General features: G+C 46.8%; 1 protein-coding gene across 1 annotated transcript in view; it reads left to right on the forward strand.

The window, feature by feature from the left end:
• Window positions 1-15,238, forward strand: part of NCOR1 (nuclear receptor corepressor 1) — a 156,216-nt gene that overhangs the window by 7,283 nt on the left and 133,695 nt on the right. Inside the window, exons 2-3 of the mRNA XM_032216146.1 lie at window positions 9,930-10,105; window positions 14,592-14,713. Coding sequence (XP_032072037.1) covers window positions 9,998-10,105; window positions 14,592-14,713 — 230 coding nt within the window. The 5' untranslated portion in view covers window positions 9,930-9,997. The remainder of the gene's footprint in view (window positions 1-9,929; window positions 10,106-14,591; window positions 14,714-15,238) is intronic.

A 15,238-nucleotide genomic window follows, 5' to 3' on the forward strand; every position in this document is an offset into this window, starting at 1 on the left:
TCTCACCGGCTCAGGGTTGACTCAGCCTTCCATCCTTCCGAGGTGGGTAAAATGAGGACCCAGATTGTTGGAGGCAATATGCTGACTCTCTGTAAACCGCTTAGAGAGGGCTGAAAGCCCTATGAAGCGGTATATAAGTCTACTGCTATATATTGCTATCTCATATCATCCTTTTTCAAAATCTAATCTTAACCTCTAGCATTCACTTTAAATACGTTATACAAAAACATGTATAACAATATTCCCCCTAATTCTATTTTTTTAATCTATTTAATCTATTCTGATTCTCAGTACAGCCCTTCTTCTTCTTCTTCTTCTTCTTCTTCTTCTTCTTCTTCTTCTTCTTCTTCTTCTTCTTCTTCTTCTCCTCCTCCTTCTCCTTCTCCTTCTTCCTTCTTCCTTCTCTCTTGCTTTCTTTTCTATCTTATTCATATTCTTTCTCTAACCCATCATAACATCTTCCCCATGTCTTGAAGTACACTGATGCCTCTTTATCCTTTATTCTCAGGGTTAACCTATTCATTTCAGCACAGTCCAATTATTTAAAAATTATTATTATCTCTCCTTCCAAAGAGAGAGACTGACCGAGAAATCTTACACACCCGTGTGTAACATTAGCCTTCTGAGTGCAACAGCCTCCAGACGGAATTAAGGCTGGGGATGCAATTCAATCCAAGGCCGGGTGCAGCTCAGGGTCATGGGCCTTGTAATCCAGTGCATATGGAAGGCCCTCGGTTGTGGGGGTGGGAGGAAACTGCCTTAAGTCCTTGGCGCGGTTACCGCAAAAGAGATGACAGATGAAACACCCTTTGTAAAATACATGTAGTCCTTGATTTACAACCATTTATTTAGTGACCCTTCGAAGTTACAGCAGCCCTGAAAAAAAGTGACCGTTTTTCACACTTACGACCGTGTGATCCAAATTCTGTGGTGAAAATTGACTCATATTTATGACGGTTGCAGCGTCCCGCGGTCACACGGTCCCCTTTTGCGTCCTTCTGGCAAGCAAAGTCAACGGGGAAGCCAGATCTGCTTAACAGCCGTGAGACTAATTTCGCCACTGCAGCGATTCGCTTAACAACGGTGTGCAGAGAGGTGTTATAATGGAGCGAAACTCACTTAACCGCTGTCTCGCTTAGCAACAAAAGTTTGAGGCTCAGTTGTAAATGTAAATGTTTATTACACTTGTATGCCGCCCTATTCCCGAAGGACTCAGTGCGGCTAACAAACAAGGTGGGGGGGGGAATACAAACAAACAAACAAATACAAAAACAAATTAAAAACAACGCAACAATTCGAGTGGGGCTGGGAACTCATCAGCCCCAGGCCTGCCGGAACAGCCAGGTCTTGATAGCTTTGCGGAAAGCCTGAAGGGTGGTGAGGGTCCGGATCTCCACGGGGAGATCGTCCCAGAGGGCCGGAGCAGCCACAGAGAAGGCCCTCCCCCGAGGGGTCAACAGTCGACATTGGCCGGCGGATGGTATTCGGAGGAGGCCTAATCTGTGGGGTCTAATTGGTCGTAGGAAGGTAATTGGCAGGAGGCGGTCTCTCAAGTTGTGGTCGTAAGTCAAGGACGAGAGCCGAGGTGGCGCAGGGGTTAAATGCAGCACTGCAGGCTACTTCAGCTGACTGCAGTTCTGCAGTTCGGCGGTTCAAATCTCACCGGCTCAGGGTTGACTCAGCCTTCCATCCTTCCGAGGTGGGTAAAATGAGGACCCGGATTGTTGTTGGGGGCGATATGCTGACTCTGTAAACCGCTTAGAGAGGGCTGAAAGTCCTATGAAGAAGCGGTATATAAGTCTAACTGCTATTGCTATAACTGCTATACTACCACTAAGAGTCAGAGCCGGCTACAATGCCTGTGAGGTGGGCGGATTCTGGCAAAGGGAAGTCCCCAGCGCCCATGTTCCTCAACCTGACGGGTTTGACTTCCTGGTTTGTCTGGAGGCGATTGTGCTTCTTTGAATCTTGCAAGTTTTTCGTCTTATGCCCTAAAAACGAAACCTCGACTGTCTGCTTAGTAAATGCACTTCTTTCCCTGTGAGTCCGTAGAGATTCTCAGTCCCCAAAATGTCCTTTTTCAGGAGGCCACTGGACTTTTCTGGACTTTTTTCTTTTGCTTCACATCCAAGAAGCTTCTTCAGCTCTGACCAAATGGTGGGGAAAGGAAGGATTGATCCTCCTTGCAGACAGCTGGTCATTTGCATCCTTTGAGAGGGTCCTTGAGGCCACTTGGAGGTTTCTCTGTGTCCTCAGGGTCACCTGAGTGGTGCAAATAGTTCCTGTAGTCTGCAATTTTTTCCCCTCTGGAAATCCATTCCTACGCCCACACCATTTAAAGGGTCTTCATCCCAAATTGTGTTGCTAAAAGTCTACATAGATTCTCCATCATCCAGGTCCTGGTTGTCCCAAGGTGCTTTTTCTAGGACTTTCTTGTTTTTTCTTTTGAAGATGTTTCGCTTCACAACCAAGAAGCTTCTTCAGCTCTGACTGAATAACGGGGAATGGAAGGGATTTCTACTCCTTGCAGACAGCTGGTCATTTGCATCCTTTTAAAGAGCCAAGGTGGCGCAGTGGTTAAATGCAGCACTGCAGGCTGACTGCTAGATCAGCAGTTCAGCGGTTCAAATCTCACCGGCTCAGGGTTGACTCAGCCTTCCATCCTTCCGAGGTGGGTAAAATGAGGACCCGGATTGTTGTTGGGGGCAATATGCTGACTCTGTAAACCGCTTAGAGAGGGCTGAAAGCCCTATGAAGCGGTATATAAAAATCTGCTATTGCTAAAAATCTGCTATTGCTATTGCATCCTTTTAAAGGGCCGTTGAGGCCACTTGGAGGTTTGTCTGCATCCTCAGGGTCACCTGAGTGGTGCAAATGGTTCCTGTAGTCTGCAATTTTCCTCTGGAAATCCATTCCTACTCCCACAACCATTCAAAGTGTCTTCATCCCAAATTGTGTAGCTAAAAGTCTGGAGAGATTTTCAGTCACTCAGGTTGTGGTTGTCCCCAGAGCTTCTTCAGCTGAGTCAGGGTTGACTCAGCCTTCCATCCTTCCGAGGTGGGTAAAATGAGGACCCAGACTGTGGGGGCGATATGCTGACTCTGTAAACCGCTTAGAGAGGGCTGAAAGCCCTATGAAGCGGTATATAAGTCTAACTGCTATTGCTAACTGCTATTGCTATAGCTCTGGATGGTGGGGAATGGAAAGATTGATGCTCCTTGCAGACAGCTGGTCATTTGCATCCTTTTAGAGGGCCGTTGAGGCCACTTGGAGGTTTGTCTGTGTCCTCCGGGGTCACCTGAGTGGTGCAAATGGGTGCAGAGCCTTCTTGGCTGCAGGATGATTTCTGCCCTGTGTCCTGCAGCCTTGAAGGCTTCACCCCCCATTTGCACCACTCAGGTGACTCTGAGGACAGAGATAAACCTCCAAGTGGTCTCAACGGCTCTCTAAAAAAAAGCGGCTTCCGGCGCAGCAAAATGAAAGTACAGTTCTGAATATAAAATATAAGAACAGTTGAAGTTGCAGGAATGAAAGAGAAAAAAGAAATGATAAGTAAGCTCTTCCCTCCCTAGTTGCAACTTTTCGTAAATATTGCAGTTTGATGAAAATGCCTACTTCATCTTTTTTAATATAACAGGAAAAAAGGTTTGTTTTTTTTGCTCAGTATAGCAATAGCAATAGCAGTTAGACTTATATACCGCTTCATAGGGCTTTCAGCCCTCTCTAAGCGGTTTACAGAGTCAGCATATCGCCCCCAACAACAATCCGGGTCCTCATTTTACCCACCTTGGAAGGATGGAAGGCTGAGTCAACCCTGAGCCAGTGAGATTTGAACCGCCGAACTGCAGATAACAGTCAGCTGAATGGCTTGCAGTACTGCACCCTAACCACTGCTCCGCTTCGGCTCTTTCTGTATCTATTATTATCTCCTGTTATTTCCTCTTCAAATTCAAAGGAACTTAGGCTGTGACTTTCATCTTTGTATCACCTTTATGATGTTTGAATTACTGTATTTTTCGGAGTATAAGATGCTCCGAAGTATAAGACGCACATAGCTTTTGGGGAGGAAAATAAGGGAAAAATATCTGCCTCTGCCTCCTAGCAATTTGCCTCCTTGCAACAAACAGCAAACAGCAAAGACAATATACACTGTTTGTAGTGTTACATTTCAGACTATACTTGTGCAGATGCTGTTAAAAGTGATGTGGCTTTCTGGAAGTAGAGTTAGTCTCTGCTATTTAAAAGGAGATACAATAGCACTGGGCCTCTTCAGATCAAGCATTTATTTTAAAAAAGCTTCTTCGTTTTGTTAAGCTGCCTAGAACAAGAATAAAGCAGTCTTTAAAAAATAAGTCTAATAATTTGAACATTCTGTAGGCATTTATAGTTATTGATTTACCTCCTTGCAGCAAACAGCAAACAGCCTGATTAGCACAAGAAAAAAATATCTGCTTCTGCCTCCCAGCAATTTGCCTCCTGGAGCAAACAGCCAGTTTCACTTTCAGTTTCAGTTTAACCCTCCCGATCATCAGCTGTTTCAGGCTGCAGGGATTGCTGTAGCCTATTGGAGCCTCCGCAAGGCCCATTTTTCCGTTTGCTGCAAGGAGGCAGAGGTCACAGGGTGGGGGACGGGCGGGTGGAGCTACCGTATATAAGACGCACCCAAATTTTCACCCTCTTTTAGGGGGGGGAAGGTGCGTCTTATACTCCGAAAAATACGGTATGTAACCAAGCTGCAGAGGTGAGTTGCTATCGGTTCGCAATGGTTTGGGAAATGGAAATTGTGACTGGGTGGCCCAACTGGTAGGGATGGCAGGCTGGCCATGCCACCGAACAAGGCGGCATGGTTTGGTTTTTTTGGACATTTTTAATGTTCTGCGCATATGCAGACCTATTTATAGGCAACTTGCGAGCAAATTGCGGGCACACCAAATTGGCAGTAACGCCAGCTGAAACCCACCCCTGCTGAGCTGGCATAACGTGGGTGGTGAGAAGGGGGTTCAGTTTTGAACCAGACGTTTGGAAGTCCCAGGTCCAATGCTGCACAATGGAATTTTTTTTAAAAAAAAAATCACTTTATAGAGGTAGTCCTCAACTTACAACAGTTCATTTAGTGACCGTTTGAAGTTAACAATGGCACTGGGAAAAAAAGTGACATGGGGCCATTCTTCACACAACGGTTGCAGCAGCCCCACAGTCACGCCCCCGTAGTCACGTGATCAAAACCTGGATACTTGGCAACCGACTCGTATTTATGACGGTTTATAAAGGTTTATGTGACGTGATCCCCTTTTGCGACCTTCTGACAAGCAAAAGTCAATGGAGAAGCCAGATTCATTGAACAATCGCGTTATTAGCTTAAGAACCGTGGTGGTTCACTTTACAACGGTGGCAATGAAGGTCATAAAATCGGGCAAAACTCAATGAATGCCTCACTTAGCAACCGAAAGTTTGGCCTCCATTGTGGTCGTAAGTCAGGGACTACCTGTAATTTGATGATTGCAGCCAATGTAGCATGATCAGTGCTAGAAAGGAGTGGGATTTGCAGAGTGGGAGGAGGAGGAGGAATGGAGGACGGGTCCTTGGTGCTCTCTGAGCTTGGTGGTTTTCCTTGCAGGCATTTCATGGCCCAGCTAGGGAACATCATCAGTGCTAGAAAGGAGTGGAGTTTGCTCTCTCTTCATGCACAAGTGGCTTGCTCTGTCATTGTTGTTGTTGTTGGGTATGTCTTGTTTTGGTATTTCCTCGATTAGGATGTGGTTAATTATTTGATTGTTTGTCTCAGTGGGGAGTTCCTGGATTGAGGTATTGTTTACTGTTTGATAGTCTGGCCTTAATCTCTGTTTATCCTGCGATTGTTAGCAAGGAGACTCTTTTAATCTTTCTGTTTCCTTGTTAGAATTGCAGTTTCTTTCTTAAATGAGGTGTGAACTTGACTCACATCCGCCTTCTAATGGCTGACACCGAAAAGGAAAAGGAACCAAAAAGGGAAGATTATATATATATTTATGTTTTCTGAGGTTTTCGCGGGTGTTAATATGTAGGTCTTTGGTTATTCGGGTTTTCTCCTGCGTAAAATTGGAAGTGTCTTGGCGACGTTTCGACGAAGTCTCATTCGTCATCTTCAGGCTTAAAAGGAAGAAACAGCCGAGATCTCACATGGGAGCTGTAAGTACCTCCACATGTGTACTGGGCCCGTGCCCCTCCTGGCTGGTTGCTAACAGCAGGGAGGTGACACGGGGCTGGATCCAGGCGGTTGTTGCCGCCTCTCTTCGGGAGGGGATCTTTCCCCCCGCTCTTAAGATGGCGGTGGTGAGACCCCTTCTGAAGAAGCCATCTTTGGATCCAGCCGTCCTAAACAACTATCGTCCAGTCTCCAACCTCCCCTTCGTGGGGAAGGTTGTTGAGAAGGTGGTAGTCTTTCAGCTCCAGCGGTCCTTGGAGGAAACCGATTATCTGGATCCCTTCCAGTCGGGATTTAGGCCTGGCTACAGCACGGAAACCGCTTTGGTCGCATTGATCGATGATCTCTGGAGAGCCAGGGATGGAGGTCATGCCTCCGTCCTAGTGCTCCTTGACCTCTCAGCGGCTTTCGATACCATCGACCATGGTATCCTTCTGCGACGACTGCGGGAGGTGGGAGTGGGAGGCACTGTTCTACGGTGGTTCTCCTCTTACCTCTCGGACAGGTCGCAGTCGGTGTTGGTCAGAGGGCAGAGATCGACCCCTAGGCCCCTGACGTGTGGGGTACCGCAGGGTTCGGTCCTGTTCCCCCTCTTACTTAATATCTACATGAAACCGCTGGGTGAGATCATTCGACGGCACGGGATAAAATACCACCAGTATGCGGACGATACGCAGCTGTATCTGTCCGCCCTGTGCCAACTCAATGAAGCGATTGACATGATGTGCCAGGGCCTCGAGGCTGTTAGGGACTGGATGGGGGTTAACAAGCTTGTACTCAATCCAGATAAGACTGAGTGGCTGCTATGCTTCCCTCCTACTAATTGGCCAAGTGTTCCATCTCTCAGGCTGGGGGGTCAAACAGTACGCCCCTCAGACAGGGTTCACAATTTGGGAGTCCTCCTGGACCCACAGCTGACTTTTGAACACCACTTGTCAGCTGTGACCAGGGGGGCGTTTGCCCAGGTTCGCCTGGTGCGCCAGTTGCATCCCTACCTGAACCGGGAGGCCCTCACAACAGTCACTCGCGCCCTTGTGACCTCTAGACTGGACTACTGCAACATGCTCTACATGGGGCAGCCCTTGAAGAGCATTCGGAGACTTCAGCTTGTCCAGAATGCAGCCGCGCGAGCGATTGTGGGTGCACCTCGGTTCACCCATGTAACACCTATCCTCCGCGAGCTGCACTGGCTGCCTATTGGTCTCCGGATACGCTTCAAGGCGCTAGTCGTCACTTATAAAGCCCTTCATGGTATTGGACCTGGGTACTTGAGAGACCGCCTGCTGCCAATTACCTCCACTAGACCAATCAGATCCCACAGACTAGGCCTCCTCCGAATTCCATCTGCCGGCCAGTGTCGACTGGCGACTACCCGGAGGAGAGCCTTCTCTGTGGCTGCTCCGACCCTCTGGAACGAACTCCCCGTGGAGATTCGCACCCTCACCACCCTCCAGGCCTTCCGCGTAGCCCTTAAAACCTGGCTGTGCCGACAGGCCTGGGGCTAAAGAACCGTTGCCCCTATCTCGAATGGTATGATTGTTGCGTTTTAACTATGTATTATTTTTGTGTTGTTGTTAACTGTCTGTATCCCCCTTCACTTGAGTTGTGAGCCGCCCTGAGTCCCCCTTCAGGGAAAAGGGCGGCATACAAATGAAATCAAACTCAAACTCAAACTCAAAACTCAATTTTAAAAGTCACCACAAGCACAACCAATTCGAGTAGGGGTGGAACTCAACAGCCCCAGGCCTTCTGTTCATCCGTTAATAAAAACCACTGGAAACTCTCTCACTGTTCCCCCCCCCCCAACCCGGTTTTTATTTTGTCTGTAAAAGAAAAAGCATTTTGGTTTTAAGAGGGCACTAGAGATAATCTTCCAAGCTTTCTGGGGGATGCCAAGGCCAATGTGATAAACCTCCCCACGGAGAGAGGAAACTGCTTAAGTGAGGTGACAATGGCTGAGTTAGAAAAACTCCCAAGAAAATTTAAAAGAATTTTCTGGGTTTTTATGGGTGGTTTGTGTGAATGCCCCAACACTGGAAGTCTTTAAGAAGATGCTGGATAGCCATTTGTCTGGAACAGTATAGGGTTTCCTGCCTAGGCCGTGGCATGACAAAACCGCGAAGCCCTTATCCGCAGAGATATAAGCACGTTGCTAAAGCCGCGATGTCATCACTGCGCGTCATCACCACTGCGACAACAGTGCGGCAACAGAAGGGCACTTTAAAATGGCGCCGCGGCAAAAAGCCGATTTCAATTAAGATAAGCGTTAGGATTAGGTTTAGGGGTTTGTTTTAGGGTTAGGTTTAGAGTTAGGGTTAGGTTTAGGATTAGGGTTAGGTTAAGGGTTAGGGTTAGGGTTAGGTTAAGGGTTAGGGTTAGGGTTAGGGTTAGGGTTAGGTTAAGGGTTAGGGTTAGGTTAAGGGTTAGGGTTAGGGTTAGGGTTAGGTTAAGGGTTAGGGTTAGGTTAAGGGTTAGGGTTAGGTTAAGGGTTAGGGTTAGGGTTAGGTTAAGGGTTAGGTTTAGGGTTAGGTTTAGGGTTAGCTTAAGGGTTAGGTTAAGGGTGAGGGTGAGGGTTACGTTAAGCGTTAGGGTTAGGTTTAGGGTTAGGTTAAGGGTTAGCGTTAGGTTTAGGGTTAGGTTTAGGGTTAGGGTTAGGTTTAGGATTAGGGTTAGGTTTAGAGTTAGGGTTAGGTTTAGGATTAGGGTTAGGTTAAGGGTTAGGGTTAGGGTTAGGTTGAGGGTTAGGGTTAGGTTAAGGGTTAGGGTTAGGGTTAGGGTTAGGTTAAGGGTTAGGGTTAGGTTAAGGGTTAGGGTTAGGGTTAGGGTTAGGGTTAGGTTAAGGGTTAGGGTTAGGGTTAGGTTAAGGGTTAGGGTTAGGTTTAGGGTTAGGTTTAGGGTTAGGTTAAGGGTGAGGGTGAGGGTTACGTTAAGCGTTAGGGTTAGGTTTAGGGTTAGGTTAAGGGTTAGCGTTAGGTTTAGCGTTAGGTTAAGGGTTAGGTTTAGGGTTAGGGTTAGGGTTAGGTTAAGGGTTAGGGTTAGGGTTAGGTTAAGGGTTAGGGTTAGGTTTAGGGTTAGGTTTAGGGTACTGAGTGCTTGGGAATGCGCGGATTTGCCCTCCACGATTATGTCATCGCTGTAGGGTCGCGTTTTTCCTTAGCGCTTCGAACGGCACGAATTAGTCTTCGCGCTTATGTCTCCGCGGATAAGGGCTTCGCGGATTTGTGGTGGAACCGCCTAGGCAGGGGGTTGGACTAGAAGACCTCCAAGGTCCCTTCCAACTCTGCTATTGTATTGTAAATCTTAACTGCCTGTTTATTTTTCTGTCTATCCGTATCTGTCTTTTGATCTATCCATATCCATTTTCAATATTTTCTTAAAACGGAACCATCAATTAATCCTGGAATCTGGGTGTTCCCAATGGTTTGTTTTTTTTAAACAAGAGATCGTTGCTACCCCCCCTGAGTTTTGGGGGGCTTCTTAACATTCCCCTGGTTAGAGCTGAGGTGGCGCAGTGGTTAAATGCAGCACTGCAGGCTACTTCAGCTGACTGCAGTTCTGCAGTTCGGCTGTTCAAATCTCACCGGCTCAGGGTTGACTCAGCCTTCCATCCTTCCGAGGTGGGTGAAATGAGGACCCGGATTGTTGTTGGGGGCAATATGCTGACTCTGTAAACCGCTTAGAGAGGGCTGAAAGCCCTGTGAAGCGGTAGATAAGTCTAACTGCTATTGCTATTGCTTCTTCCTAGGCTGTTTCCTGGAGACCTGGTCGCCCATCACTCTTGATTCCCACAACTTTGCAAAAACGCCTACCACAATGTCCAGCTCAAGCTACCCTCCCAACCAAGGAGCGTTCAGCGCGGAGCAGAGCCGTTATCCGACGCATTCGGTCCAGTATACCTTTTCCAGCGGCCGGCACCAGCAGGCAAGTAGCAGTGGGCCCCGGGGGGGAGGGGAAGGGAAGGAGGGATTCTGGGTAATCCTGCAGGGGCCCCTCCCGGATTTCTGGCTTCTACATACAGGAAGTCCTCAACATAAGAGCCTCAGTGGCGCAGTGGTTAGAGTGCAGTATGGCAGGTTACTTCTGCTGGCTGCCTGCAATTGGGCAGTTTGATTCTCAGCAGGCTCAAGATTGACTCAGCTTTCCGTCCTTCCGAGGTGGGTCAAATGAGGACCCAGATCATTGGGGGCAAGAGGGTCTCTCTGTAAACCGCTTAGAGAAGGCTGTAAAAGCACTGTGAAGCAGTATCTAAGTCTGTTCTATTGCTATTTCTCCCTCCTTCTCTCTCTTCCTTTTCTCCTCCCTTCCTTTCCATCTTTCCCTCCCTCCTTCCTTCTGACTTTTTCTCTCTTTTCTCCTTCCTTCCCTCCCTCCTTCCTTTCCCTGTGTTTTCTTCTTCCTTCCTTCCTTCCTTCCCTCCCTCCCTCCCACCCTCCCTCCTTCCTTCCTTCCCATGGTGGCGCATGGGTTAGAAGGCAGCATTGCAGGCTAAACTCTGCTTACAGCCTGGTAGTTCGATCCTGACCTGCTCAAGGTTGACTCAGCCTTCCATCCTTCCGAGGTGGGGGAACGGATTGTTGGGGGCAAGAGGCTGACTCTATAAACCACTTAGAGAGGGCTGGAAAGCAGTATATGTTTGTGCTATTGCTATTTCTCCCTCCCTCCCTCCCTTTTCTCCTTCCTTCCTTTCCATCTTTCCCTCCCTCCTTCCTTCTGTCTTCTCTTTTCTTCTTCCTTCCTTCCCTCCTTCTTTTCCCTGTGTTTTCTCCTTCCTTCCTTCCTTCCTTCCTATGGTGGTGCAGGGGTTAGAAGGCAGAATTGCAGGCTAAACTCTGCCCACAGCCAGGAAGTTCAATCCTGACTGGCTCAAGTCTGACTCAGCCTCCCATCCTTCCAAGGTGGGGAAAATGAAGACCCTGATTGTTGGGGGCAAGAGGCTGACTCTGTAAACCACTTAGGGAGGGCTATAAAGCACTATGAAGCGGTATATAAGTCTAAGTGCTATAGTGCTATACGGCCACAATTGAGCCCCAAATTTATGTTGCTAAGTGAGACAGTTGGTAAGTGAATTATGCCCCGTTTTAACAGCCTTTCTTGCCATGGTGGTTAAATGATTCGATGGCGGTTGCTAAGTCAGTCACACGGTTGTTGAGTGAATTCGGCTTCCTCCCTTGACTTGGCTGGGCAGAAGGTCGCAAAAGAGGATCACGTGACCCCGGAACGCCGCGACCGTCATAAATACGAGCCACGAATGCAATATGATTATTGGATTACATTTGATTACAGATTAACTAGTATAGAAGGGCCAGAAGTGAAGTTTCTATTGTGTATATCAGTGTTTCTCAACCTTGGCAACTTGAAGACGTTTGGACTGCAACTCCCAGAATTCCCCAGCCAGCATTCGCTGGCTGGGGGATTCTGGAAGTTGAAGTCCAGACGTCTTCAAGTTGCCAAGGTTGAGAAACACTGGTGTATATGATGAGAACAATGGCTGTAATTAAGGTGTATAATATGATGGGTATTCAAAAGAAATTTGATACAGACAGTATGCTGTTGTTGCAGAAATGGAAACGTGATGTTATAATGAAAGAAAATGTATAATAAAAAAATAATACAAATAAATAAATACGAGTCAATTGCCAAGTTTCTGAATTAGGCTCAGGTTACTAGGAGAATCTCGCAGTGGTCATAAGCACGAAGATCGGTCATAAACCACTTTTTTCAGTGTCGTCGTAACTTTGAACGGTCATTAAATGAAGTTGTAAGCCGAGGATTACTTGTACACAAGCTTGTTTTTCCTCCCCCTTGGCGGGGGGCATCATCAGAAATTTTCTTTTTCTGCAACAAATTTGTTTGGCTCCCGGTACACGGTTACACACAGGTTACTCCAGGTAGCTTAGAAGTATTTAAAATATCTGTAATATAATAAAACCCATTAAACCCGCCTCCTTCCAACATGGGCCACGCATGACCAATTAAAAAAAAAAATCTTTTAAGTGCCAGTTAAGTTAAATAATAACCAAGCAGTTTAGAGGGTTAGGATTGTAAGCTGCCCAGACTGTGAGATGGGTGGCCTGTAACTTTAACACAGGTAGTCTGTTGTGGCTCACCAGTAGCCAGCAGATTCGGATAGTGAGGAGGTTGGGGAGGAACATTTTCCAGTCCTGGAGTCTGGGGAAGGCTCTGATGAGGCAGAGAGGGGGCCGGGGCCATCCGAGCTGCCTTCAGAGTCGGAGATCAGTGAGGCAGAAGAACATCTGGAGCCTGTTCCCAGTGTGTGCATACCCAGAGTCGCCAGACGAAGGGAACAGCTAAAGAACAGGGGTCGACTTGGGATTAAGGCCACAGGTGGACGGTGAATGGCCCCTCCCAGAGGGAACAAAAGAGGAGCGAAAGGGGAGTCGAGTTTGCAGGAGACCATTAGTTCACTTAATTGGATCGTGACTCTCTGAGACTCCTTGCCCAGTTTTGCAGAGATCGGCCTGGCAGCTCTCCAAGCCAGATAAGGTCTGTGACCGGAAATCCTCCCTTGAAAGACTTTGCTGGAGATGAATGAGCAGAATCCACAGCAAATTAATAAAAGGGTTTTTTTTGTCGGAACAAGGAGTTTGCTTCAGGCTCTTGGAAAGCCTCAGTCAGAACAGTAGCCCTCGACTTACAACAGTTCGTTTAGCGACCGTTCAAAGTTACAACGTTGCTGAAAAAAATGACATAGAACTCCCAGGATTTAGAACAGTGTTTCCCAGCACAGCTGACTGGGGAATTCTGGGAGTTGAAGTCAACATATTTTAAAGTGATCCAGGTTGGGAAACACTGCTTTAGAAAATGCGTCCATTTATGGATAGTCTTCAATTTACAACTGTTCATTTAATGACCAGAGGCAGGCCAGATGTTCCTGGAGAAGGTGGACCCAGGCTGTCATGTTCTTTCTCATCCTTTCGGTCCTGAAGAATACGCCTCTCTCTGCCCCCACAATACGGGTGAAATGCTACTGGTTCGGGCTGATTCGCCCGAAGAGGTAGTAAAAATGCTACTGGTTCACCCAAACCAGTAGTTTAAAAATGCTAAAAAAATGCTGAAATGAACAGGATGACCATAGAATTAAAAGAAAGAGAAGAGTCGGGCTATTATAAACACATGGAGTAAATTGTACAAGTGGCTAGAGAATAGAAGCCAAAACAAGAAATGAAAGTTTTAAAAACTATGGATTATACTATGGAGAAAAATGGTATATATGAAAAATGTGCTGATATAGTAGCAATAGCAGTTAGAACTTATATACCGCTTCATAGGGCTTTCAGCCCTCTCTAAGCGGTTTACAGAGTCAGCATATCGCCCCCACAGTCTGGGTCCTCATTTCACCCACCTCGGAAAGATGGAAGGCTGAGTCAACCTTGAGCCGGTGAGATTTGAACCTCTGAACTGCAGATAGCAATCAGCTGAAGTGGCCTGCAGTACTGCACTCTAACCACTGCGCCACCTCGGCTCTCTATAGTGCATATAGTATATGCACTATACTATTATATTGTAATATAATTATTACACTATTATTAGAATTGTTAAGAACTTCAAGAAGGCAATAATTGAATTGTAAACCACAAAAGCAGAATTTACATGCTGATATAGGAAGCTGTAAAAATTATATGTTGTTATGTTCTTTGTGTTTTTACCTGTTTTGTATTTGTTTTTGTATTTTCCTTTGTGTTTGTGGTTTTTAAACTTGAAAATGTTCAATGAAAACTATTTTTTAAAAAATGCTAAAAGAAAGTTTGACAATCAGCTGTGCTGCGCAATTGCTGGAACTTTTTTAAAACTTTTTTTTTAGCATTTTTTAACTACCGGGAGTTCCGGAACTTAAAAAATGCTAGAAAAGTAAAAGAAAAGTTTTATCAGCTGTTTGACAATCAGCTGTGCTGTGTGATCACTGGAACTTTTAAAAAACTTTTAAAAAGCATTTTTTAACTACCGGGAAATCCGGTAGTTAAGAAATGCTAAAAAAGGTGAAAAAAAAGTTCAGATGATCAGCTGTTTGACAATCAGCTGTGCCGTGCGATCAACGGAACTTTTAAAAAAGCTTTTTTAAAAGCATTTTTTAACTATCGGGAAATCCGGTAGTTAAAAAATGCTAAAAAGTTTTTTAAAAGTTCCGATGGCCAGCTGTTTGACAATCAGCTGTGCCGCGCGATTGCCGGAACTTTTTTTTTAGCATTTGTTAACTACCCGGGAGTATTGGTAGTTAAAAAATGCTAAAGAAAGTTAAAAAAAAACACCAGTTGGCCACGCCCACCCAGTCACATGACACCCCCCTCCACATCACGCCCACCAAGTCCCCACCCACAGAACCGGCAGGGATAATTTTTGAATATCACCACTGCCCCACAGCAACTCCTTTCTTTCCTTTCCTTCGTAGGAATTTGCGGTCCCGGATTTCCGTACCTCCCACTTGGAAGTCAGCCAGGGTAGCCAACTTCTGCAGCAACAGCTCCGCCGTCGCCCCTCTTTGCTCTCCGAATTTCATCCTGGCTCGGACCGGTAAGCGTTGGCGGTTTTCTCTGCGAGTATTGGTGGTTTTTTTTTTTTTTCCCTTTTGTAACCTGGGAAGACTTTTAGAAGAGCTCCGAGCCTGATCTCCAGTGGTGGGATACGACCGATACGCTCCGGTACGGTCGTACCGTTGCCTGCTGGGGAGCACCAGGTACCATTCCGGTACGGTGCTCCGGAGGGCCCACCCACCCGCCCTCTCTCCTTACTGTTCCTTACTATTTGAGCCGAACGAGCCATTTGTGCATGTGCACAGAGCATATGGCGCCTGCGCGACGCTCCGCCGAGCAGCTGGAGTGTCGTGGGCAGTGGGTACGCCCGTTGCACCGTATCGGTGCAATGACCAAGCTCAGAGAGCCCCCAAGATCCCAGGGTTGGCCCTGAGCTACAAAGATTCTCTTCTACCTGTTCCATATATTTTTTGCCTAACTTTTCTTGGGCTGGTTGAGGGAGACCTCGGAGCTCTGGCTGATTTTTTTCCACAGCTCCCCGCTTCTCTTCTTCCTCACCCTCCCA

This window comes from Thamnophis elegans, chromosome 4, assembly GCF_009769535.1.
Source record: "Thamnophis elegans isolate rThaEle1 chromosome 4, rThaEle1.pri, whole genome shotgun sequence".
NCBI classification, from domain to species: Eukaryota; Metazoa; Chordata; class Lepidosauria; order Squamata; family Colubridae; genus Thamnophis; species Thamnophis elegans.